This window comes from Triturus cristatus, chromosome 7 (genome assembly GCF_964204655.1).
Source record: "Triturus cristatus chromosome 7, aTriCri1.1, whole genome shotgun sequence".
NCBI classification, from domain to species: Eukaryota; Metazoa; Chordata; class Amphibia; order Caudata; family Salamandridae; genus Triturus; species Triturus cristatus.
Window position 1 is genome coordinate 1,676,442,998 of NC_140590.1, and position 26,588 is coordinate 1,676,469,585.

At 44.3% G+C, this 26,588-nt stretch overlaps 1 protein-coding gene across 1 annotated transcript in view; it reads right to left on the minus strand.

Moving 5' to 3' along the window:
• The window catches only part of LOC146812678 (cadherin-like protein 26), a 391,422-nt gene that overhangs the window by 101,318 nt on the left and 263,516 nt on the right, over positions 1–26,588 (minus strand). The window contains exons 11-12 of the mRNA XM_085619785.1: positions 24,198–24,428; positions 10,238–10,456 (exon numbers count right to left, since the gene is read on the minus strand). Of these exons, the coding sequence (XP_085475911.1) occupies positions 10,238–10,456; positions 24,198–24,428 (450 nt within the window). The remainder of the gene's footprint in view (positions 1–10,237; positions 10,457–24,197; positions 24,429–26,588) is intronic.

The window sequence follows — 26,588 nt, forward strand, 5'->3', positions numbered from 1 at the left end:
CAAGGAAGAGTGAACAGTTTTATGTCAGCAGTGAGGCATACAATCACTGGAAAATCACCCAAAAATACTTATAATATAAAAAGAACAGAAGAATCGAAGTACATTAATGATTACAATCCAGTAATTTTGAAGATGTTTAATGGAAATATGGACATACAAGATAACTCAATTACTGTTCCTAGCATGCTATGCAAATAGAAGTCCATACCTGGAAGACATATGGCTATATGAAATATTGCAACATTATAGTTTTAGAAAAAAAATTACAGAAAAAATAAATGAAGGGAAATATGCTGTAATTGAATCTGATGGATGTTTCTTAAAGAATGCCAAAGGAAATTTGATTAATCACAGGAAATTAAGTTGTGATACTCCAGATAACAGAGAGTTTTTCTATTTAGCTCTTCTGCAACTCTTCAAACCTTGGAGGCCTGAAATGGATACTTGGAAATTTTGACTGCTATGAAGATTCTTTCAAAGCATGTAAAGAGGCCCGCCTGGACCACGTATCATCGTAGGGTGCGCACATGCTGAGTGCTTCAGTTGCCACTAACTCACTGCACCACAAGTCATCGCCACGTGGACTTATTGAGTCAGAATTCAATGCAAGCTGCAACACGTGGTGCCACTAACCCTGTTCAACACAAGCCGGCGACACGTGGTGCCACTAACCCTGTTCAAGCCAAACGATCCCACATGTGGAACTGTGTCCTGAGTCCTGAATGGCAGTGACCCCAAGTCCGTGGCAGCAACCACAGCACCAGACTCCCTTTGATCAGTTATGCATATTTCCATATGCAAGGCCGGCGACACGTGGTGCCACTAACCCTGTACAACACAAGGCGCGACACATGGTGCCACTAACCCTGTTCAACACAAGCCGATCCCACATGTGGAACTGTGTCCTGAGTCCTGAATGGCAGTGACCCCAAGTCCATGGCAGCGACCACAGCACCAGACTCCCTTTGATCAGTTAGGCATATTTCCATATGCAAGGCCGGTGACATGTGGTGCCACTAACCCTGTACAAAACAAGGCGCGACACGTGGTGACACTAACCCTCTTCAACACAAGCCGATCCCACATGTGGAACTGTGTCCTGAGTCCTGAATGGAAGTGACCCCAACTTCGTGGCAGCAACCACAGCACTAGACTCCCTTCGATTATTGACGCGTATTTGTATATGGAAGGCCGGCGACACGTGGTGCCACTGAACCTAAACAATGCAGGCCGGTGGGGCCACCAACCTATGCATGTGGCTGTGGGATCTTGCTCACCGCTACCTCTGGCCTACACTGCAGCCAGTAGGGCTCACAATTCAGATACAGTCGCAATTGCAGATGACGCAGTAGGCAAGAGACATAGCTCCCACTGCGGTCCATCCGCACCAAGCAGCATCACAGGCTTATATACTTCGACAGTGTATTCTATACATATTTCATTTCATTAATTACAGAGTCCACTAGGCAAGTAACTATCACAGGCCTAAAACCTACATAATATCCTATTAGTATCCTTGCTTCAATAACTTTTTTTATATCAGTTATAGCTTTAGTACAATCAACAAATTCATCTTCAAGTGCAAACAAACACTCAATAACAGTCTAGACTGCGGGCAACAGAGCTCGCAATTTGAATTTTTGACACGTGGTGCCACTAACCCTGTTCAACACAAGCCGCGACACGTGGTGCCACTAACCCTGTTCAACACAAGGCGCGACACATGGTGTCACTAACCCTGTTCAATACAAGCCGATCCCACATGTGGAACTGTGTCCTGAGTCCTGAATGGCAGTGGCAGCGACCACAGCACCAGACTCCCTTTGATCAGTCAAGCATATTTCCATATGCAAGGCCGGCGACACATGGTGCCACTAACCTTGTACAACACAAGGCGCGACACGTGGTGGCACTAACCCTGTTCAATACAAGCCAATCCCACATGTGGAACTGTGTCCTGAGTTCTGAATGACAGTAACCCCAACTTCGTGGCAGCGACAACAGCACCAGACTCCCTTCAGTTTTATTTGTTGTTGTTTAGTTTAAATAAAATGTTTTATATGTAAATCTATACATGACTACGATTCTTGTTTGTCCAACCTCACAGGGACAATTCTGGGCCCAAGAAGGTTGTTGGGGGGTATGTTGGTAATGTGGGAAGTGGGTGCGTTACCTGCTGATGTGGGGAGAGGCAGCGTGAAAGGGGTATCTCTCCATTACAAACACAAACAGGGACCTAGGGCGCAGAGGTGGAAGCATGAACTTCTTAAGTGGGCAGCAAGCGAAAGTGTGATTAAGCTACGGCTGGCGCATAGGTTGATGTTGGAAACGGCGCGCGCCTGGGAGGCGCTGGTCGAGGCGTTGCGCAGGCCCAATAGACACCTGGAGGAAGAACCAAACCCTCCCCTAGACCACTGACCACTGGGGATCGTGGGAGGGACACTGTGATTGGTGGCGCTATGAAAATGGAGATTAGCAGGCAACATGGGGATGGAGGTCATTCCACAGAGATGGCACATTTTAGGCATAACACCTATAGAACAGATTATATTGGGAACTGTACACTGAGTTGGAGCACACTGGAGGGTGGGATAGGTGTGGGATGGGGAAGTAGCTATGTCGTTGGGGAGGGAAGATCAACACTTGTATCATTATGTAATAATTGTTGGTATGCTACGGGAAACTGCAAATGACTGTCCAGACAACACTAAGTAATACTATGCTTGAAATAGATAGCAGCACTGAAATTAATGGACAGTGGGCAGCTAGTAACTATGTAACGTATGTAGAAATATGATGAGGATGCAATGAAGATGAACACAAATAAAAAATGTTTTTCCCCCCAAAAAAGCGGTATCTCTCACAGAAAGGACTCCGGTATGTTTTCAGAAATGCCTCGGACAGATGCCAGCTGACGGACTGAATCACAACATGGCTTTTCAATGCTTATGTAGTGTGACTTATGAACAGTTCACACCCAGGCTCGCAGAGGGCCAACTGCGGCCCGTCCAGTCGACTCACAGATGCAGTACTACGAGCCGTCCGCTCCCAAAGGAACAACAGCATAGTAGCTCGTAGAGGTACAGGCACACCAGCGTACTAGCTCGCAAAGGTAGAGAGCTGCGAGCCGACGGACTGGCTTCCAAAGCTATAGCTGGGAAGTGGTGATGTTGGGAAGAGGGAACGTGAAAGGGTTATCTCGCACAGACAGAGCTCCAGTATATTAAATTGCCCCCGGGACCTTTCTTTTATATTTTCACTTGATGCAAGAAAGCGCGCTTTCTGGACCATGACCTTTCTCCCTACCAAATTTGGCGTAATTCCATTCAGAAGTTTGACCTGTAGCCTTGTCCTAAAGTTTCCTATGGAAAATCCATTGAGAAAACATGTTTTCACACCCCCACATAGCTACCTGACACAGGCGTACTCGCTGTTGGTGTGCAGGTCAGTGCTCTAGTTGTCAACATGTCACGGCCACTCCCTGAGGGTAGGTTTGCACACACACCACACCCATCCGGCACATGCGTCACAGGCCATGTGACCACGCAAATATAATGCATCGACAACGTCACATCATTTATTGCCGGTGGTGACTGGATGGTGGGCACTCGGCGGGTCTCAATCATAAAGACTCCATGAAAAGTTGCGCAGAGGGCTAGTCGCACCCTGAGCTGTATGGCCGTCAGGGGCCTACTACCACGTGGCGCGGACTTGACTTGCACAGGGTTAGTTCCACCCGAAGCTGATGTGGCCGTCAGGGGCCTACCACCACTTGGCGTGGATTTGAGTTGCACAGGGTTAGTCGCGCCCTAAGTTATATGGTCGTCAGCAGCCTACCACCACGAAGGTGCTGACTTGTGTTGCACAGGGTTAGCGGCACCAAAAGCTGATGTGGTCTCTGCCATTGATGACTCAGGACTCAGCAACATGTGTGAGATCTGCCGGGCCGCGAAGAAGCTGATGTGGTCTCCACCATTCATGACTCAGGACTCAGCGACATCTGTGAGATCTGCCGGGCTGTGGCGCTTTGACAGGCACGTGGAGTGCCCACTGGTAGACACTCCGGTGACAGCAGGTAATTATTTGGTCACGGATGCGCAGGGGCAGCAGTATATCTCTCTCTCTCTCTCTCTCTCTCTCTCTCTCTCTCTCTCTCTCTCTCTCTAACTTCCCTCTCTTCACTCTCTCTCTCTCACTCCCTTCCTTCCTTTCCTTCTCTTTCTCTATCTCCCTTCTCCCTTTCTCACTCCCTTTCTTTCCTTCCCTCTCTTTTTCTCTCTGGCTTTTTTTCCTTCTCTGTGTCTCGCTCCTTTGATATGCGCATTACACACGTCCCTATTTTGTGCTTTATTTTCCAGGCTGTGTCGTCCACATTCATGGTCCCGACAGGAGTCTTCCGTTTTCGGTTGTTACTCTTTCTCATTACTGTTATTTGGTGGTGTCCATTTAACCATGGTGTTAAATTTTAGGGCAGTTATCGCGGGAATACTGGTGATGTCTGCAGTTTACACCAGCTTCTGAATAGTGTGTTAGATTTATCTCAACTGTAGTTGCATTAAAGTGCTGATAATGAGATGCAGAGTAGGCGTTTCCATGCAAAAACACACGAGATATACCTCTGCGATTTATTCTAAATACTAAAATCCTGTATTGAATTGCACTGTGGTAGTGGGTGCATTTACAGTGTACACACAAAATCAATGAAAAAATCTCATTGTATTTATATTGATTGGGAATAGTGGGTCGGTTGCTGTATCTTGACGGGATACACTGCCCAGTTCATTTATTTTTCTGTACACGAAAAAACCACATCACAACTTTCACAACGAAAGGCAAAAACTGCGATGCGAAACAAATTCCGGTGATAAGCCACGTTAGCACCAGAGATTTTACACCTGCTTTCTGCTGGTGTTAAGCAGGACGACTACCTGCAGCATGAAAGGGAACACAGCCAAGAGCCACACCTGAGCACCCACAGGTGCCATAGAGTCAATGAGCATGATACACGGATACCCATGAGGGCCATAACACTCTTCGCAACAAGCCCAGGAGCACCAACGCCCCCGAACCCGCATCTGAGCAAGTATGTCTGTGTGGTCATTGTGTAGCATGATAGGCACAGGCCCTGCAACATCACAGTGTGCTGTCTTCAGCGGATGTTACCATGTTACCTCAGCGTTGGCAGTGAGTCTGGAGATTTAGCTACGCACGCATCCTCCTGCATGCACAAGCGGCAAAGGGAACGGGTTGCCTCACACATGTCCGTGTGCAAGAAGTGCGGTAAGTGTGTCTCTGTGTTCTGCTGTGGCCGCCACAAGGGCCGCAGCAGTCGATGTTGTAAAGTGGCATGCACCACCTCCAAACGGCAGTGTCACGGTGTGATTGGAATGCCGCAGGACATGCGCGAATAGGCATTACAAAGGTGTGCCGTAAGAGTGCACGGGATACAACAGTGCAGTGCACAAAAGTGTGGGGGCTCGTGGGAGGGAGGAGCAGCTGTTTGGCAACGTAACACACAGTGAACCTGCCCATGTGCCATGTGCTGGGCATCTCATCCATGATGACCAGGGTTGCAGCCATCCCACAACAACACGACCGGCATTTGTACACATCCTGTATGAATGCAGCTGGAGAAGTAACGGTAAGGATGAAAGGTTCTTTGTCTGAGCTATCTTGCGCTAACACATCTGCTGCTCCGAGAAGGAACTTGCAGGTGGCCAGCCCACCGACAGATACGATAATATTTGCATCCGTCTCCCACACTACGCACTGCCCGATTTGAGAACAACGAGTGGACATCCCACACTCAAAAGTCCTTCGTCGTAGTTAGCGTACGTGAAATGGCCTGCACACGTACTCCCACCACAACCCTGCCCTGCACCCATTGCACACAGACCCGGCTCATTGCACCAAGCTGTGCCATTTCATCCACAAGACTGGCACACGGCAAGCCAGTGCAACCACAAGCAGAGCCACGGACGCATAGCAGGGCATCCCGAACACATGGTCGACTCCATTCATGTCCACCTATTCCTTGCACGTCTGCTGCATGTCCTGGGTGCACTCCCTTTGGCAGTACTGTGGACCACTTACCAGCACCATATACAAGTTACCGTGTTCCAAACAAAACTTCCTCCTACTGCGTATAAAATATTGCTGACACTACTTGGACAGGTGTGGCACAGCGCCCAGAGCACATGATTTCACAGCATAGGACACACAGTTTGGGCTCACAGTTTCATCCCCGAGTCCAGCAGCAGCTCACTTTAGCAGCACCTCACTTAATTTCCGTACCCCGCACTTTCAGACCGGTAGGGGTCAGTAGTTCAGCGGCTTTATCCCCGAGTCCGGCAGCAGCTCAGCTTACGCCCCCACCACCATCAGACCTGTACGAGTGAGCAGTTTGCACTTAACAAATACCGAATTATTTTGATACGCGCAAATTTACCTTCACACTCCCTGTTTAACACCCCCTAAGCACCATACACAAGTTACAATGTTCAAAAATAAAGTTCCTCCGAGTAGGTATACCTACATGCTGACACTACTTGCACAGATGTGGCACAGCGGCCAGAGCACATGACTTCACAGCATATGACACACAGTTTGGACTCACGCTTTCATCCCCGAGCTATCAAGCTATCCTGGCTGAAGAGGGGTGAAACCCCGAAACCTGTCCTAGGATGATTGTTTCCAGTCCAGGGAGGACCTGGCCTGGCAGTTCGGGCTGGACTGTTCCCATAGGGCACAGGGTCAAGACTGATTTGCATATGGCTGGGTCCAAACTGGAATGTCATGGTGAGCATAAAAACGATGGATTTAGGCCCAGATCTCTGTACTAGGGTGAATGTATGACATTGTTCTGCACTCTATCCATCCATAGTTTCTTTTTCATCCCCGAGTCCGGCAGCAGCTCAGCTTATCAGCATGAGACTCTAGACAATACCTCACATATTTTCGGTTCCCCAGCACTTTCAGACCAGTAGGGGTCAGTAGTTAGTCCTAGTAGGTATAAACACATGCTGACACTACTTCCACAGGTGTGGTGCAACGGAGAGGGCACATGACTTCACAGCATAAGACACACACTTTGGGCTCACGCTTTAATCCCTCGAGTCCCGCAGCAGCTCACCTTAGCAGCATCAGACTCTAGGCAATACCTCACTTAATTTCCGTAGCCCAGCACTTTCAGACCAGTAGTGATGAGTAGTTCGCTTCGCACCCCTGTATAGCACACCCTAAACACCCCACAGGGGTAACAGTGCTCCTACCCTCCTCTTTCCTACTTTTTTCGCCCTTTTTCCCCTTATTCGCTTCAACAGAATCACAAAATGGCTGCCAACACTTCCTAGTTGCAGCCGCTCGTACCGCTCGCAGCGAATAAGCAGCAAGCTCGTGCTCGGACCGCCTCAGGCAATCAGGTGGCAGAATTCCCAAATATCGATATCTGTAAATTTCGATATTTCTCCAAAACTACTGAACGGATTTACACCAAATAAACAAAAGCGTGCTTTCTAGACCAAGACCCTTCTCCCTGCCAAATTTGGGGTAATTCCGTTCACCCGTTTGATCTGTAGCCTTGTCTAAAGTTTTCTATGGAAATTGCATGGAGAAAACACGTTTTGAAACCCCCCATTTTTCTTGGTCCCCCTTGACGAATCACCCCCAAACATTCAACATAAGAGCTGATATGAACAAAGAATTAGTTTGGAATATTTCATGAAGATTCATCAAACGACGCCAAAGTTATAAGCAAAACAAAAAATGCTCTTCCTATGGAAACTTAGTCCTAACTATACCTACCTACTGGCAACTGCCAGTAGGTAATATATATATATATAATATATATATATTCACTTAAAAAAACCATAGGTTTCACACATGTTATAGTTAGGTGGATATTTCACTCGGAAAAAAACAATGAAATTCCCCCCTTATAGTTAGTTCAGATAACTATAACTCGCGCGCCCGCAATCCACTGCTGATGACGTCACATATTACATCACTCATGACATGGTCAGTGGCATCACTCATGACATCACTGATGACATCATCCTTGTGATAGAGTGGCGGCCGCGCGAGTTATAGTTATCTGAACTAACTATAACGGGGGAATTTCATTGTTTTTTTTCCGAGTGAAATATCCACCTAACTATAACATGTGTGAAACCTATGGTTTTTTAAGTGAATTTGCAAGGTTTTTTAAATGCTAATTCCTAACTATAACGTGTGTGAAACCTATGGTTTTTTCAGTGAATTTGTATGGTTTTTTAAATGCTAAGTTATGTATGTATTATTATTTTTTTTATATATTTATTTTACAATTAACTACGTATTAAAAAAATTAAAAAAAAGATTTCTTTTTTTTTTTGGGTTTTTCACCATGCGCACCCCCGTGATTTAAAACAAAAAAAATTAAAATGTTTTTTTCTGCCTTCGGGGTCCTTCAGGGACCCCCTGACAAAGGCTAAGCGGTCTACCCTGCCCCTTTTCACGTTCGCCACCTTCCTTTTTCACTCTCGCACTGAAAACAAACAAAATGGCGGCCGGCACTTCCTGATTTCGACCGATTCGAACGTTGACTAACATGTAACCACCAATCAGAATTACGCTCGCGCACGTTACGGTGCTCGCACGTGCGCGCACGGTGCGTGGCTATAGATATGTATGTGCTTTTAACTGCAATTTTCTCAGGAACTACTGAACAGATTGACTCCATATATGCAAAAGGCACATCCCTGAGCTGAGGACTACCTCTCTGCCAAATTCCAAGTAATTCTGTTCAGCCGTTCGGGCTGTACCTTGGACTAAAGGTCCCTATGGAAAATTGCATGGGGAAAACGCGTTTTGGGACCACCCTTTTTCTCAGCCCCCGCTTGACGAATCCCCCCGAGACTTTCAGGGTAGGAGCGGAGCGGAGCGCCCCACCTATTTTGAAAATTTTGCGACGATTTGTCAACCGGCGCCAAAGTTATTCCACATAGAATGTTGCGGATTTCCCATGGAAACTTGGTCTTAACTATAACTATCTACTGGCGACCGCCAGTAGATAATATATATATATATATATATAGACACACATATATGTATATACACACATATATATATATATCATATAATAATTGTCTAGATAATTGTAAGCTGAGATGTAGAATGCCCTGCACACCTTTTTCTGCTCCTTGAACTACTGAAACGCCAGAGCTCCCAACCTTCGTGGTCGATTGCATTCCTGGCGTGTTGCAGCTCGCATCACCTGAAGCAAAGACAGCAGCGAGAAATGCAGAAAGTCACACCTGCACAGCTCTACTTCTGCCTACGTCACACATTGTGCAAACAGTCTTCCGAGTCCCAACACCAACGATTGCTCATTGGACCTGTTGAGTGGGCGAGTTGTAGCAACCGGCTGCAGGGCATATGAGGACCATGTGGCAGGGAAGTGTCACATGCAGCAAAGAAGTTTGAAGGAATGGGGAAAGTGGACCCTGCCCAGGGCCCAGCCTTTCAGGGGGCCCCAGATTAGAGTCTTCTCTGTTCTGAAGTGACCCTGAATAATTCTTAAACAGATAGTTTTAAATACACTTGTTCTTTAATTAATTTTTAATGTGGGTGGTGTTTGGGAGCCTATTACAAACATTTTCAACAAAAATATGTTTTTCAACACCATGCAACATCTATAAATAAAACGTTTCTTTCATATCAAAATAGGACCTCACATGTGAGAAATTGGATGGGTGGTCACAAAGATTATTTGCAATAATATTAGTGAGCCACTGCTGTATTATAATATTGCTCGATGGAAACACATTTAGAATTTGGACTGTCAGTGACCTGGCCAACCTCCTACTTATAATAGTCCTTGTCTCATAATACTTGTTCTCTCAGGCCACTCCTTGCCTCACGTCTCTCTCTGCCTCATTGTGCCCCTGTTATAGGGTTCCATCCTTTTGCTAAGAGAGTATTGGCCTCAATACCAATGGATTGTTGACTTTGCTTCCTACACTTGTTGACATCTAGCATGGTCCATCTGTCTTTTAGGACATTTCTTGGAAAACCCGCTTTTTAAAAATATCAGTTGTAAGTACTTTGCTGCAACATTTCGTCATTAACAGTTTGTGTAAATTGTTGGAATTACACATCACGCTTACTCACTAACCAGCTCATTAACTAATACTTCTGATACGAATAAGGCACAATTTTAACTCTCCAATATAAATATTTATGTCGATATACAACTTACCACAGACGAGAAGAAGCGCCAAAAGTAGTAAGGCAATGGCTCCACCCCCCAAGGAAGGAGGGGCTGCCGTGTTTAGGCAAATACTTCCATTTATACAATCACAAATGTTCACAGTCAGGTTCTGGAGGGACTCCATCCCTTGCTTGTCAGATATTTGAAGGCGCATGGTATGGTTTCCTCTGCGTGCTCCTTTGAGCTGCAGCACCTGGAGACTGTCCCCTAGAGCAAAGAGCAACAAAGTTCATACAAAGATAATGATCACATGCACAAAATGCACAAAAGAAAACGTATGTTGCATGATTGAGAGACTCCCACATAGTTGGGGCTTGTCAGCAAATTAAAAATATTATGTAATGTTTACAGAGGCCCCCAGGGAGGATGGGGTGTGAAGGTCGGGAGATTAGGACAGGGATGAAGCGAGAACAGAAAGAAGAAATGACCTTAGTAGGGAGTGCCCACTGGAATGCAGAGGTTGTTTGGTTGTTTCCTAAACCAGAACTGCAAGTGGTGCTGAGATGTGTCTAAGTGACTGATTGTGCGAAAGATAGATTTGAAAAAGTTTAAAAACCAGCACCGAGAAAGAGACATTGCTGACTCAGTACTTTTACAGATTAATACACTGAGCTGAGAATCTAGGCCCATGTTACATGATGTGCCCAGGGATGCAATGGCTGTTTGTGTCCCCTTTTTGTACTCCCTGGGTATGCTGCTGATATTGAAGAAGGGACCAAAGATGCATGTGCCATCTCTTATGTAATACGTACCATGCCGGTGCAATATGTGTAATGGCACAATAGCAAGGAGACGTCCCCTCATTTGTATGGTTAGAAGATCCCTTGCAAATGAGGGAACACTTTCCTTTGGTACCCACACTGTATTAAAGACTAGGGGGCAGATTTATAATGAACTTGCGCCACTTTTACGCCGCCGTTGCGTCACTTTTGTGACGCAGCGGCGGCGTAAACCCTGCGCCATGTTGCGCCCCATTTACAACGTGACGCATCTAGGGAGATGCGTCACGTTGTAAAGCCTGCGCCACATGTGGGCGTACCTGCACGGGGGGGGCGTGCTGGCGCAGGGACGCCTTCGAAAAGTGGCTGAGTGAAATCTACAAGATTTCAGTCAGTCACTTTTCCGGCCATGCTGCGTCACAAGGATTGACGCAGCATTGTAACGATAGGGCACCCCCGAGCCTTGCTGGAGCTGCGTCACGCTTGCGACGCAACTCCAGCAATGCGCCAACCTTCCGCCATAAGATGCGTCACGCATCTGTTTATCCTTGTGCCACGATGCGCTGCATTGTAAATGCGGCGCATCTATTGTGGCGCAAGGGTAAACTTTCATGATGCATCTTCCCTGGCGCATCCATGCTGATTTGCAGGGATGCGCCAGGGAACATAAATCTGCCCCATGGATGCAGAGGCAAGGAAGCTGTCGCGAGGCGCACTGATTGTTCGGCACTTTTAAGTGACACATAGCTACTGTCCTTCGACCTTCCACTAGAGCACATCTTTTTTGGGGGGGAAAGGGGTCCCAATGACTGTCAGGCATTCTGCCGCAGGCGACTGCAGTCACATGCTACACCCAATGACCTTGATAGGGAGGCCGGGCCCATCCCCTGCTGAGAAAGGTGGACCAGTGGCTTGAAACCGCTAGTGTACCATTCACTGGTGCTCTGGTCCCTGTGTTTGTACTGTTCCTTGTGCAGCATGCCTGCACTGACAACAACACACTTGTTATATTAAGACACACTGTCCAGATCTGTGACTGGCGCATTCAGGTAATGGTGTCTTGATGCACAGACTGGATAGTGCACACTTAGTGGAAAATGACCACTCATGTCCAATCTGGAAAAGGAAAGATGCTATCAAGCAAAGTGGTGTAATATGCATGGAAATGGTCACAAAATGAATGCACAGTCTGTAATTGTTTGATTATATTATATAGTGTAGTAAGTAATGTTACCATTACAGGTGCAGTGGGAATGTCAGATCCCGTTCTTGAGACCACAGAGAAGACATAGATTAATAATTTATCAATCATGGTGTTTGGTTTTGTATGCCTGTGGTGTCTGTCCTTCTATGGCTCTGCAAAGTGGGCTTAGTACAGACTTTGTTTAAATAACTCTCAGGGTAGGGAGAGCAATCAAAGGTTTCTCAGATAAACAGAATTTGGGAGGGGCTCAGATCTCAATTGTGAAACTGCAGACACATTAACATATTGTCCAGGCCAGTGTTTATCTTTAGTTAAAAAGTAAGCACTTAAACATTACAGCAAATGGAATATCACAGTGTGTAGGCAAAGGTATAGATATAGACATTGATTAGGCACTGGTGCAGACAAATATCAATTACTCCAGGGGGGTAGTTTGTGGTTCACGTCAAAAGTCTTTGTGTCCATAAGACTCATTCGGGTAAAGGTTAGAGTTCTAGCTACAGGATTTCCCTATATACAAATAATCAGACATAGTATCTCAGTATATGCAAGCCCAGTCCCATATTAGCTGTTCAATCGTATTGTGGATCAGTGGCACTGGTGTATTTATTTATTTAAAGGTTTTATATAGTGCTGGCTCGACCAGAGGGTATCAGAGCGCTTTACAAGGGTATGGATATAGTACAGGAGTAAACAATTGTTCCTAATGTGGGGTTCAAACAGTAAGGAATACCAAGAACAAATAACATAATACAATTTACATATGTCAGAGGGAAAGAGAGAGCTATCAACATAAATAAGGTGGGTACAGGTAATCAAAGTATTAAACAATAACAGGAGATGAAGGAAGGCTAGAAGGTAGGAGGGAGGAGGGTGGTTAGGCGATAGTAAGGGTGAAGAAGAATAGAATGAGGAAGGGGAGGAAGAAACTAAAGGGAGGGCATGTGGAGGGAGATGGGAAAGAAAAGGGGAAGGCGGGGAGGGGAAAGGAGGGGGAAGTGAGAGAGTAGCAGAGTAGTGAAATGAAAGGGATTATGAACCCCAATATTTGTTGAGCAGGTGCAGTTTGAGGTCTTTTTTGAAGCTGATGTAAGAAGGGTTACAACGTGGGTCTTTAGGGAGGGCATTCCAGATATTAGGGGCGTTCCCGGAGAAAGAGCGAGATTGTGTGGTTTTCTTTTTTAACAGAGGTGGAACAATGAGGAGCGAGTTGGTGCTTCTTAATGGTTGGGAGCAGCCCGCTTTGTTGAGTTTGTCAGTGAGATACAGCGGGGCCTTTTGATGAAGGGTTTTGTGCGTAATGCATGTAATCTTCTAGGAGGATGGGCCTTCTAAGCGTAACCATTTAAGGGCTTTGAGGGTTGGGGAGATGTGGTCAAAGCGTTTCCAGTCAGTGATTAGTCTGGCCGCTAGGTTGAGCACATATTTGAGTGGGGCAAGGTGAACTTTAGGGGTTGCAGAGAGAATAGCGTTACCATAGTCAATTCTCGAGAGGACTAGAGATTGGTCAGCCGATTTAAAGTCGCTGGAATGAAGGGTTTAATTTTTTTGAGATGACGGAGAGAGAAGAGTGCTCCTTTAGCCAAGTTTTTTATGTGGTCCTGAAGTTAGGCTGCTGTCAATGGTGATGCCAAGAGATTTTACTGAGTTGGAAAGGGAGAGGGGACAGTTTAGAACATTAAGGTCAGAGGGCCTGATTCACAGAACTAACTTAAGACAAAATCCCAAACGTACTACTTTTGGTGTTCACAGAAGTTAGGATTTTGTCTTAAGACAAACTTAAGACAGACTTAAGACAGACTTAAGACAGACTTAAGTTTTTGTCTTATGTTTATCTTAAGTTTGTCTTAAGTCTGTCTTAAGTCTGTCTTAAGTTTGTATTAAGTCTGTCTTAAGTCTGTCCTAAGTTTGTCTTAAGACAAACTTAAGACAAAATCCTAACTTCTGTGAATACCAAAAGTAGTAAGTTTAGGATTTTGTCTTAAGTTAGTTCTGTGAATCGGCCACAGAGATCCATGTTTGGATAGGAAGAGGGTTATTATTAGAAGAGAAGAGAATGATTTCAGTTTTATTAGGGTTGAGTTTGAGATGACTGGAGTGAAACCAGGATTGGATTTTTGCCAGGGTGTTGTTAAGGTGTAGTACATCGGAGTGGGATCTAATCTTATAGTAAAGTTGGGTGACGTCAGCATAGAGGTGGTAGTTGATTCCAGCCTGTTTTCGAATGAGGTTAAGGGGTTCCATAAAGAGGTTAAAGAGAGAGGGAGAGAGAATAGAACCCTGGGGGACACTGAGGGAGACAGGTGTGGGGTTAGAGAGGCAGTTGAAGATTTTGATTTGTTGTGTTCTATGTTGGAGGTAGGAGCAGAACCATTTGAGTACAGGGCCATTAAGGCCAAATCGAACTTTGAGTGCATTAAGTAAGGAAGGGTGGTTGACAGTATCAAATGCTGCAGAGAGGTCGAGGAGAATGAGTAGGCAGGTCTCACCTTTATCTAGGGAGTGGTGGATGTCATCAACATTATTTAGTATGGCAGTTTCTGTACTGCAGCCTTTTCGGAAGCCGGATTGTAAGGCGTCGAGTTGGTTAAAGGTGTCAATGTGTTTGTCCAATTGAAGAAGGGCACATTTTTCAAGGGCTTTGGAAAGGAGGGGGAGGTTGGAGATGGGGCGGAGATTATTAAGGCCGTTGGGGTCGGCATTGGCATTTCTAAGAATGGGAGGAGTTGAAGATAGAGGTCCAATAAGGTGCAATGATGTGCTTCAGCTCCTGGGCAAGGTTAGCAGGGAGAGAGTCTTTGGTGTGTGAGGACTGTTTAAATTTGGAGATGATGTTAGAGACTTCAAGCTCAGTTACGAGGTGAAAATTGTGCCAGGAGGCGTTGTTTTTAGGCTGTGAGTTAGAAAGGCTGTTATCCGGAGGGGGTAGGGGCAGGAAGGAGGTAGGAGGAATAGGGGGGGGAGTTAATAGGGAGGGAGGTTGAGAAGTAGAGTCAGCGATAGATAGGGGATAAGGAGGGATCTGAGATGCAAGGAAGGATTGGTCTATTTTAGCTATTTTTTCGGAGAAAAAGTTAGCAATTTCTTTGCATCTATCAGTTGTGGCCATCAGTTTTGGAGGTGCAAAAGAAGTTTGGTTTCAAACTATGTTGAACAGCTCTCTGGGTCTATTTTTCACACAATCGAGTTATGTGTGGAAGAAGGAAGCCTTTTCAGTGAAAATTTGTTTCTTGTACGTAGCTCTGGCGGATCTGAGGAGGGCAAGATTGGCGGAGGAAGGGTGTTGTCTCCATGTTCTTTCTGTAAGTCTAAGTGCACATCTTTCGTCATTGAGATTAGAATTGAACCACGATTTAGTTGGAATGTTTCTGAGGGTTTTTAGTTTGGATGGGGCAATTTGGTCTAAGACATCGATGACAGTTTTGTTAAAATTCTCGGTGAGTTTGTTAGCATTTAGGGGAGAGGGGTGAGAAGAAGTTGGTCTTGGAGGTTAGACTTCAGTTCACCAGGGGGGATGCGATTAAGATTTCTGGTCCATTTTGTGGCTTTAATGTATTGGGGGGGATGGAGCCGTGGTGACGATTGAGAGCAGAATGAGGGGATGGTCAGACCAGTCGATGTGGATGATGTTGGAGAGGGAAGTCAAGTCTTTGTTGGCAATGATGGCGTCAAGAGTGGCCCCTTTGGTGTGGGTAGGAGAATGGCAGAGTTGTTTGAGGTCATTTATCTCTAGAAGATTAGTGAGGAGGTTGACTGACGGGTCATCAGTCACATTCCAGTGGAGATTGAAATCTCCACGGCAGAGATTTTTTGAGTTAGAGAGTGAGGATTTAGTAAGAAGGTCAGATAGTTCCTCAGTGAAGGGAAGAGGGTCACCAGGAGGGTGGTAGATATTATGCAGTCGAATCGAGGGAGAACCTTGAAACTTAAGTTCGGCTTAAAGGTATTCAAAGGTATTGAAGTCTTAACAAGGGAAAGTTGAAGCTCACTAATTCACCCCCTACTCTCTCAGTTCTGTCTTTTCGGATGATAGAGTGACCCGGAGGGGGGAAGTAAGTGAAGGCTGGACATAGAGTGGCCATTGAGCCGGATTTTTCATGAGGAAGGCAATGTCAATAGCTTTGCTAAGGATAGTTTCTGATATTCTGATAGCATGTCGGATGGCGGAACAGCAGTTCACGAGCATGCAGGTGAGGGGTTTAGGGAAGTCTTTAGGGGGAGAGCGTGAATGGATGGTGGTACGTTGAGGTGGAGGTCTGGGGGAGACAGGAGAGGAGGGGATTCTGCTGGTCCCCACAATAACGGGAATGTTGGAGTGAGGGGGGAGGAACATTAATCAAGTAATTTGGAAGGTAGGAGTTGTAGAGGTCAAGGAGGTTGGAAGGGGTGAGATGGCTCGAAGCACGGTAGGGCCTATGGGTGCGGCAGCCGAGGGGTGTAGTGTTCCACGGTTTAGGATTAGAGATGCGTTGTAAGTCAAAGCCGAAGGAGTTAGAGCAATTGAAGAGGGACTTGGAATAGAGGGAGTTGAAATCTTCTCTCAGCCGTGTGAGTTCAGTCGTCAAGGTTGAGAGATTGCGTTCTACGTTGGGCAGAGTCTGGGTTAAAGGAATAGGGGAGGGGACGTCTGTGACTTCACACCCTCGTATTTAAGGGCCTGTGAGGGGGAAACTGTGGATGGCCATCTCACTCCTCTATGCATCACCGGTGCCGAACAGCACATCAGACCTGCTCCTTGGGCACTCATCTTCTTCTCTTCTGGCCATTGGGCCAATGGAGCGGCTCCTTACAGGTGAACACCTTGAGCAGCAGTGGCAGCATAGCACCAGACCATCAGGGGTCTATGGTGGAAAAGCTGCATAACACAATGACATTCTTGTGGTGTCTTCACAGAGTTAACCACAGGGAATGCATTGGGTTAACGAAGGAACACTCACAATTCAAATTAATACTTGCCTCTCTCCCTGAAGCTAGACTGCTACTTCTGAATTTCTACACACCTGCAAAAGCCTGAAAGGCTGCTTACGGACAGTCCCTGCTCCTGCAAGGCCATGCACTCTCCTTCCATCTTTGAGTAGTCAAGCAAGACTTGAAGGTATGACTATGGGCAGACCTTCTGGTTCTCCAACACGTTTCCAACTTCAGAGGATGCCCCTTCACCTCTGGGAGACTGGCAGGCTTACAGACACCATTAACAGATCACACAGTAGCCTTTTGCGAACACTGTGGAGAACTCCCTTCCTTGGTCAAGAAGAATTCGGAAGAGGAACAAAGTAGAGTGTTTTGTGTCCCATTTTTGCACTCATCTCCAGACCAGGATCTGAATCTAATGTCCAAGGTTTCAGAACCAGTTTGGGTTGGTTCTCCTTCAAATGTCAATTTCTGGCAGCTTGTCAGACACAGTCTTTATGCAAAGTGATGGTTTTCACAGCAGGTAGCATAAATTGGCTCCAAACTGGAGTATTCGAAACATAATGGAGTGTGAGTTCTCTGCATCTGGCTGCCAGCCGCCTGCCGAAGCCGTAATCAGGGAAAGCTTAAAGGGCAAGTCTTGCCTAGAATCTTTTCTCCCTTTGAACAACAAAAATGGCAGTCCAACTCCTCATCCCACAATCTACCAAATGCAGTGTTCATCAACAACTTATCAGCAGCCCCTTGCTAACATAGCCTTCTTTCCTTCAAACCTCTATGACTTCAGCATCTGAGATTTCACCCTCCAATCACAGGAAAGCAGTTACTACACTTCCACCACCTAGGAAGCTGTATTTACCCTCCATCTTGTGTCATACTAAACTAAAAGCAGTCCTAAATGTATCCCAACCGGCCCAGTACCCAGTGTCTAAACAAACACAGAGACCTACTTCCACAAATGTGTTACTTATTCACTGCATTCATATACAGGACACACACAAATTGTAAGGGGGGAGTCTAGGGTTCACACTCAAGCACAGAATTGGTCAGTAGACCAGGTTCTTTTGTGACGGAAGGAAAAAGCACTGGCAAAACCAGTAAGTCTCATCTTTATAACGAGAGTGCCATCCTATAGCCTGTGGTAATGTTTTCTTCCAAAGCAGTTTTTTTTAAAAGCAGACGGAAAAAAAAATCAAAACACTGGAGAAAATGCTAACATATCTTAAAGTATTTCAAAACTGTACACTGAATTTAACATTTTTCAATCTTCGCAAAAGGCATATTTTTGTGTTTCAAGTACTTTTCATTGTAGAAACAACTTTAAAAAAGAATAAGCAAGGGTAAAGGAAAACAATTGCCAAGGACTAATTAACTTTCAACAAGGTTCGGAGCTGAAAGATGTTTCAGCCATTTGGTCCTCTGCAGTAGCCCCAGGGGCAGATTGATGGGCCTCCAAGAAAAGAGACATCCCCTTTTCTGTCAAGCTAATTACACCTTATGCCTCAAATGCCAGCTGAGTAAATGCAGCAGCTGGCCCCTCCTCAGTGCCATAAAAGCATTTTTGTACCAAGGCCTGAGTTTTTGCTCAATATGTGTTATTCATGGAATACAATAAATCCAGTCTTTAAAATCTTCTCTTTAATAATATTCTGGACAAAATAAAAATGTTGCTGTGGTTTTTAATGCCAAGCTGTGAGAGGTAGGGAGCAACACAGAGCATGGGGCCGGTCTCTGATGGTGGAAGTGTCACATGAGAGAGAGAGCAGGAAAACATACACATTCCCATTAAGTACTGACTGATAAAGAAAAAAGCAGTTCCCTAAAAGTCAGATAATCAAAATGATGGTGAAAAGGATATACCCAGGTGATGGATGAACAAAAGAAGAGGAAGGCAAGTCATGGAATTAGAAACAAACAAATGTGAGTCACAGTAAAGCCAACCAATGGTAAGCAATGAGCGGGCTTTAAAATGCACTGTAAGTTTTTGGCATGGTCCACCAGATGCTTTCACCTACAGTCTGCAGGCAAGAACTGAAAAGGTCTGGTCAGTATAAAAATTCACAAAAACTTAATACAAGGGCCACCTCTTTCGGTAACAATCAAGACCAAGGACAATAGTCCAAGGCCAGTTGTAAAGGCATGGCAATGAAAATCCAGGATGGCAAAGAAAGATCCAGGATGCCAGTTTCACATGTAGTGGGACAATTATGGCAGGGGTACACACCTGTTTACCATTCAGAGGACACACCTGCCACTCTAGTGACAAAAGACATATAATAACATATCAAATCATTGGTACTCTATGTGACATCTATAAACATTTTAAATAAAGTAAGTGTCAACACTAAAACGCAGTTTAAGTTTATTATCACCAAGATTAATTAGTGACGATTCTATATTATTACAACTTCCTGGGATATATATTATATGTCTATCAATACAGCACAAGAATGGCAAATATATGGGATAATAAGATCAAATTATTACGTTATGTCAGAAGTGCGACAGTAAATGGATGCTGTAAACTGAGCTTGGTACACTGTGGGCCTCATTTAAAAACTGACAGAGTGGCGTGCAGTGTTTGCCTGGCCACGAGGTGGCCGTCTTCTGAGGAGGCACTGCCAGCCGGACGATCATCCGTTAGTTATCAGTGTCTGTAAGCAGTATCAGGGCCAGTGTGAAGCAGCATATCCCCCTGATAACTTGCTGACCTATTTGCTGACAATGGCGGGCAGTTTGATGCGGTGGATCCCAAGTTACGGTGTGTTGTGGCCTGGACTCTGTCTCAGGCTGTGAGCCCCCTATGGTGGAGAAGACTGCTGCGGGAAGCTGCAGATGCGAGGCGGCCTTGGCAGCGAGTGACACGAGCAGCGCGCTGAGTCCCGTGGGCCGTGGAAGCGGTGCATGGGGGAGGGCTCTCTGCGGTCTCTGGCCGTACCATGTCTGTGCAGCTGTGCATGGGGAGAGCCCTTTGCCACTGTTCTCCTGTGCCATTGGACATTACCTCCCAACCTCAGGGCCTCGCGAGTCTTGCGTCCCGAGGGAGGAGGTGATCAGTAATGGAGCCCGCACACCCTGCACTTACTGAACTACACAGCGTCTGCCACTCTAGCACCTGGGGCCAGAGCCTCATCAGTTGCGGGCCCCATATTGAAATTCCTGACATCTGCTGTGTGTCTGCTCGAACTCCCTAGGGTCTTCCCTTGGGGTGTGGTGCTTGTTCTGACCCAGGCCGAGGGGCTCCCAGTGCTCCACCCCACTTGGGCATCTTTGAATGACTTGTGGGATGCCCACTCGCTGTGGGTGCGGCCTGAGGACCCCCTGTCACCCACACTCTGGCGGTTGTGACTGCATGATGGAGCAGCCTTGTGGTGGTGGGAGATTGGGAGGAGTGTAAACCCTTCGTACTGGACCATTGGCTTCCTCCAGTGCAATACTAAAAAAAAACATCTTTGTTTCTTGAAAGGGATGGAGCTGAAGCAAACACTTTTGCACAGTACCTCCATCATTTATTATTATGGCTCTGGGGGAAAAAAGGTATGCATGACAGCCATTCATCTCTACATCAGAGGGACAGTGGTCTCTTATTTTAGGAATGCGAAGAAAAAAATCTAAAATGTTCCACCTCACTAGAGAACAAGTACACATTTGAATCAGGGCAATACATTCTTCTTTGATATGCATAATACAGAAAGATAAGCTAAGAATCAATTAAAAATGTTTAATGTTATTATGTACTCTCCTCTTTGGCAAAAGGGTACGATCTTAATAATCATTTTATTCTTAAAATGAACTTCTTGAAAATGATAGCGCCTAGTTAAAAAACATCGTCATCATAAACTCTTTAATCGGTCAAACCAAAGCGACCATAAAAGTGCAGCATACATTCCAATAACAATTATAAATAAGACACAAAACAAAATTCCATTACAACAGCTTCAAATGCAGAGTAAAGTCAGCCTGAGTGCCTAGATACCAAGGCTGCCCGTAGAAAGCTCAACACAGAAAGTAAAACATATTCTTTGGGGAGCAAATGTAGATAAATAACAGCAGGGCATACGTGGTTAAAGTTCAGGGACCTCAGCAGTGGTATCAGGAACTTTTTTCTGGGCCAACTATTGTAATTACAAAACACAAAGTGTAAGATGTCCTGCGGAGACCTATTGTCACAGATGCGGGGTAACCTGTTAGCAGGGTGCTCCCAGCCTACAGGGGAGCACAGTAAATGGTGAATTTTATTGAAACACAACCTGGCCAAGAAAGATCTGACATGCCTACTGGTAACCTGCACCAAATACTGCTCCATTCCCTGTATAGACTTTAAAAGCATATGGCTCCTCACTAAAGGTTTCAACATATCTACTCCTTAAAAAACAGAAATGTTTCGCCAGGGAAAGAAAGAGATAGGTTAACGAATATAAACAAACAGTACAAGGCAATAAAAGGGAGCCCATATTTTAAAGAACATGAGCAATAACAACTGTTTTTACTCCGTCATCCTGCTCTTCTACATTTGCTATGTGTAAACTTAGACTCAGGCCAATTGGTCTAAGTGTATCCCAGCAATGTCCTTTTTATGGTCTGGCTTGACAGCACAGCTGTCAATAGACAAATATGTGTGCATCACTAGAGAGGGATGTTGGGATCTAGGAGTACATGTTTTGATTGGACAGAAGTTGTGTGCTTCTACAAAAATAAGTGATAAAATGTAAAGCATTGTTGTTTTTTTGTCAAGAAAGTTCTAATGGATGAATAGCATAACCCGCTTCCTGCAGGATGGGATGCTTGTCTAGACTTGGGAATTTGGAGGAAGTTTCTCCATAGCAAAATATGTTTTCTGCTCAGGGTTCTACTAACCAAAGAATGACCCCAGATTTCAGATCCTTAATCACCTACCGGATCCATCTTGGTTTCAGCAATATAGGAATGAAGTTGGTAATTGTTTTTCATAATGAAAAGCTACATCCATTATCTGTATGCTGTATGTTTGTTTTCGTTCAAGCCAACAAGATAGTGGGAAGTCCCAAATGGCTGATGATGTTAATGTAAGGCTTGGATTCCGGAAGATCTTTTCTCTTTCAAAGTTTCATTTTGAATATGAAATATGTTCCTCATGCTGTTAAAAATGTATTATTTTCTGGGACCGCACAGTGCGCACTATTATTTTTGTTTTGGGTTTGTTTACATTGAAACATTCATTGTGACAAGGGGATTCAGTTGTCTCAATTATTTGGTGAAGTTCACTTGCATCCTTGAGAGAAGGCCCACATTGTTTGATAACATCAAGATGAGAAATGTTCTCTCTGCATGATATTCAGAACAGTCATAAAGATGAAGAGAAGTAAATCAGACAGACCATTAAAGTTAAAAGAAGGTTGTGGCCATAAAAACTCCGTTATCTCCAATCCAGAAATCAAATGGCCTGATCTATACTTTTATTGAGCTACAGGGTCAGATATGTGGAAAGATATTAAAATAAAATGTACAATAAGTGTTTGTGTATAGATAACATACAACAAAATGAGGCCTTGGTTGACTGTTGAAAGACCTGACACAAAACTCAGCTATTTAGAGAAATGATGTGTTGATCACCAAGAAAATTGTTCAGAATTTTCAAAAATGAAAGAAGTTTGATTCCAAGCCTAGCAGGCAGATTGACCCATTGGTGTTAATGTTTCCGTAGGATTGGACTTTTGAGTTGAAACCACAATAAAGATTTTCTTAAGCCCAAGTCTCCACCAGTGAATACGGCATTCAAAAAGTATGAGAAAAAAAGAAAATTCAACAACGAAAGTCAATAGGAAAACTACTGTCATTCAAAATACCTTTAAAAGGAGAAAATGAGCATATTTTAACTGGCCTTCAGAGTGCCTGCCATCCAAAACAAGTTCAGAGTTCAGAATCCAACACTGCCCTGAGTTCTACAGTCACCCTTTGTAAAAATGGTGGGAAAAATATATATGTCACTTAGGACCAACCTGGAGACTGTATATGAAGAGGTATCTAGAAGTTCAATGGCATATTGTATGAGTCAAAGGCGATGTCTGGTTAAAAAGTTAAGAAAATGCCAAAGTCAGCCTGAAGTTGGTGATTGCTCTTGGTCAGAACTTCCACATTCGAACTAAGCGAAAATTGAAATCCTTGAAAATGTTTAGCTGGACAAACCAAGAGACTAAGAGACTCCATACATTAGTGCCTTAAGCAGGAGATGCACATTGGACTTAGTCCTTTACTCTGTGTAGGGCAGCAGAGCAATGTCTTTCCTTTAGGGGATGCAGAAGCCAGACTGGTGAATATTGTAACTAAGATTAAAAAGATGCTCTCTGGTCCAGTCCTCTAATGAAGCAGGGAAAGACACTATGATTAGCACCTATTACTAACAATGCTGAGAACCAAAGTAGCAAACGCTTGCATTAATGCTCCTTAAATTTTGGGACTCCACATCAGGGACACAAGAGAAACAAAAAGTTATTGTAAACGAGAACGGATAACTAGTTAAGAGGAGCAGGACATCGCTGCTGTGCTTAAGGATGATCAGATGTTATTTTCAGCTCACCTTGCTCATAGACAATGCAGGTGGAAAGCTCTCTTATCCTCTATTGAAGAGAAGAAGAATGATGCCCCATGTACAACAAGAAAAGTCGTACTGTCCATCGCCAGCTGTTCTTTTATGGTAACAATTCATTATTATGTTTTTTAGTCTGTTACTACTGAGAGAGAGAGGAATTGCGCTAAGGTAATTATTTAAGTCCACAAGGTGGTAAAAGTTCAGCATAGCATTATAATTTCACAAGCAGTGTTTTGTCATGGTAACAAACTTTGTTAGTTTTTTCACCTTTCCAGACCATTGGTGCAGGCAAAAAGTTCCACAGTCATTTTGGAGATTTTTTCCAGCAAAAAGTCTTATTTTTTAACTGAAAGTGGGCTTTTGCAGGGGTGTTTTTTCACAAAAAACCTACTATTGTAGGACTTCTGTTCTGCAATTTATTTATTTTGTAAAATATTGCCACCTTCTTTAACTTTAAGAAATGCACCAGTTTGAAAAAAAAACGTAAAACATATATTGAGAAAAACCTTTGGAACTTCACAACCCCCTTGCTCTTACCATACTTACCATAAATGTCCTGCAGTGCAAGATGCTCCTTGAAATGCTCTTTATCTAGTAGCTCAAAATGGAATGGTCCAGAGTAGGGGTTTATGTCCTTATCTTCCACTGGCACAGTAACAAGGGCTTCCTCCTGCCCTGCGCATATGATAACGTACGGCTTCATGATTTTTGGTGTGTTATCATTTACATCCTTTATATTGATGACCAACGTTGCTGTTCCCGTCATTGGTGGAACTCCTGAATAATGAGAGTAAAAGTTTAGCATTTTCAACATCAATACCTTGGTAAGGTAAAAGAGTAGGCAAAAGGGTTCCTTTTTAACAGAGAGAGTTTGAGAAGACTTACTTTCAAATGTTTTCAATAAGCCCATTGATTAAACCTAAAACATAGTATGTAATAATTTTTGACTTGCACCATCAAAAGTCATTTGGGGCATAAGGGAAGACAATTAAATGAGCCGAAGTGATTCCCTTCTAATCACCCTATTCTGCTTCAGCTGGAAAATCCTATCATGCTGAACTTTTACCTCCCAGGTGGAATGGTTGGTATTTCACTGAATTCCACAACTTTAGGCTGTTGTGAATGTACAGCAACAAGTAGTAGAATTAGGAATTTTTGTGATCCTGCTCACTTTTAACAAAACCCAGTCCGTGCAATGTTCCCTAGTATATTCAGTATTTTGGGTAATTTTGCAGAGCAAGCCATGGAATAAATGTAGGCATAGTATCCTAAGTATTTATTACTCCGATTTTGTTCACTATCGACTGGACCATTATTTTGTCCTAAAATCCACACATCTGCTAATCAGCAGTTATTGAAAATGGTCCTGCATGCCTAGCTGAGTTACAGCAGCCAAATCATTCCAGTGTCAGTGATTACCAGGTGTTTCATTCATATACACTCTTCCTAAAGGGAGCACTCATGAGGGAGGTAGTCTGAGAGCTTGTTTCTAGATTTAATTCCATTTTCCCTTTTGTCAACTCATTTTCCAAGTGTGCCCATTCTCAGTTGAATCTGAAGTATGTTTTTTATAGCTCAGGCTTTGTTCCCATGAAGACTGATTCAATAACTCCTAGCTCTGCTCTGTTTTGTAAAACAACTGTCCCCAACCCCAAACAAAGTGATAAGATTCTTCTGGCTATAGGCCAATTTTATCTGCTAATGATTACTAGGGAAATTTAACAATGATAACAACTTTAACTAGAGAAATCATGACTTGTATATCACCAGCAAACAGAAGCCACATGAAGCGAAACACAAACTGCCATCATGGTGTCTCGTAAGTGGACCTATATTGATGTGGAAGTCACAGAGCATAAAGAAGCCTTACCACCTGGTGAGTACCCCGAATATCTACTGCAGAATATCAATGAGATGCAATATTGAGACACAAATATCAACAGGTAAGTCTAGATTTTCTATTCCTAACTCCACATTGTTGTTCCTATTTGGCACATATAGCTTCAAGGTATGCAAATGTGGAGTTAGGAACAGCAAATGTATACTTCCCTATATTAACTTATGTTTCAATATTTTGTCCTTAGATATTCTTGTACCATGATATTCTGGGGGTTGAAATTGATTAGTCCAGTCTTACCTCCAGCAAGGGCCAAAGGCAGATATTTTAGATTCTTGGTTGATTTTGTTCACACTGATGAGCTGCAGTCAGATCTAGATTCTAGATAGCACAAGCACATTTTTATTGCTCCCCCACACTACTGCTCCCTCCAGTTATTGTAAATGCTGTAGTCGCATCACTCTTCAAGTATTGAACTGGTCTTCATAAAGGAAAACACATCCAGCCTAGACCTGCAAGTTATGCAATTGCCTGCTTCCCAGCAGCTTTATTATGGCTACTGCACAGAGAAGCTCACAGCTTGTACTGAATATGAATATGTTGTAATTCTACCTGTTTGAACTAGACTTCAATTTAAAACCCTCTGGCTTGCATACAGGTGTGAGGTCAGTCCTTAATTTTAGCTGGTGGTTGCCGGTAGGGGCTATCAGCACTCATTTTTGGGGACCGGCAGTTATTTTTCCTCATCAGATGTTTCCCGATAGCAAGAGAGGGAAAACACACGAAGTGGGAAGATGTAAGAAGAGATTGAGGGAAAAACAATCACAAAGGGATAAAGCCGGAACTTGCAAGAGTAAAATAAAGGGGCAGGGAGTGTCTGGTACTGGATTGAAGAGGCATGAGGTTGAATCAAGACTATATAGATATTTAATGCCACCTGCCACAGACCTCTTTCTGAGCAGAGCTTTGGGCAGTAACACTCATTTTCTTTACAAATTCAGCACGGGGGGGGGGGGGAGTCTTTGATTTTACTTTCAAATATCTATCCAACATTTCTAAAGTTATTGACATCTTCAGACACCTGCAGAGTTTTCTGACCT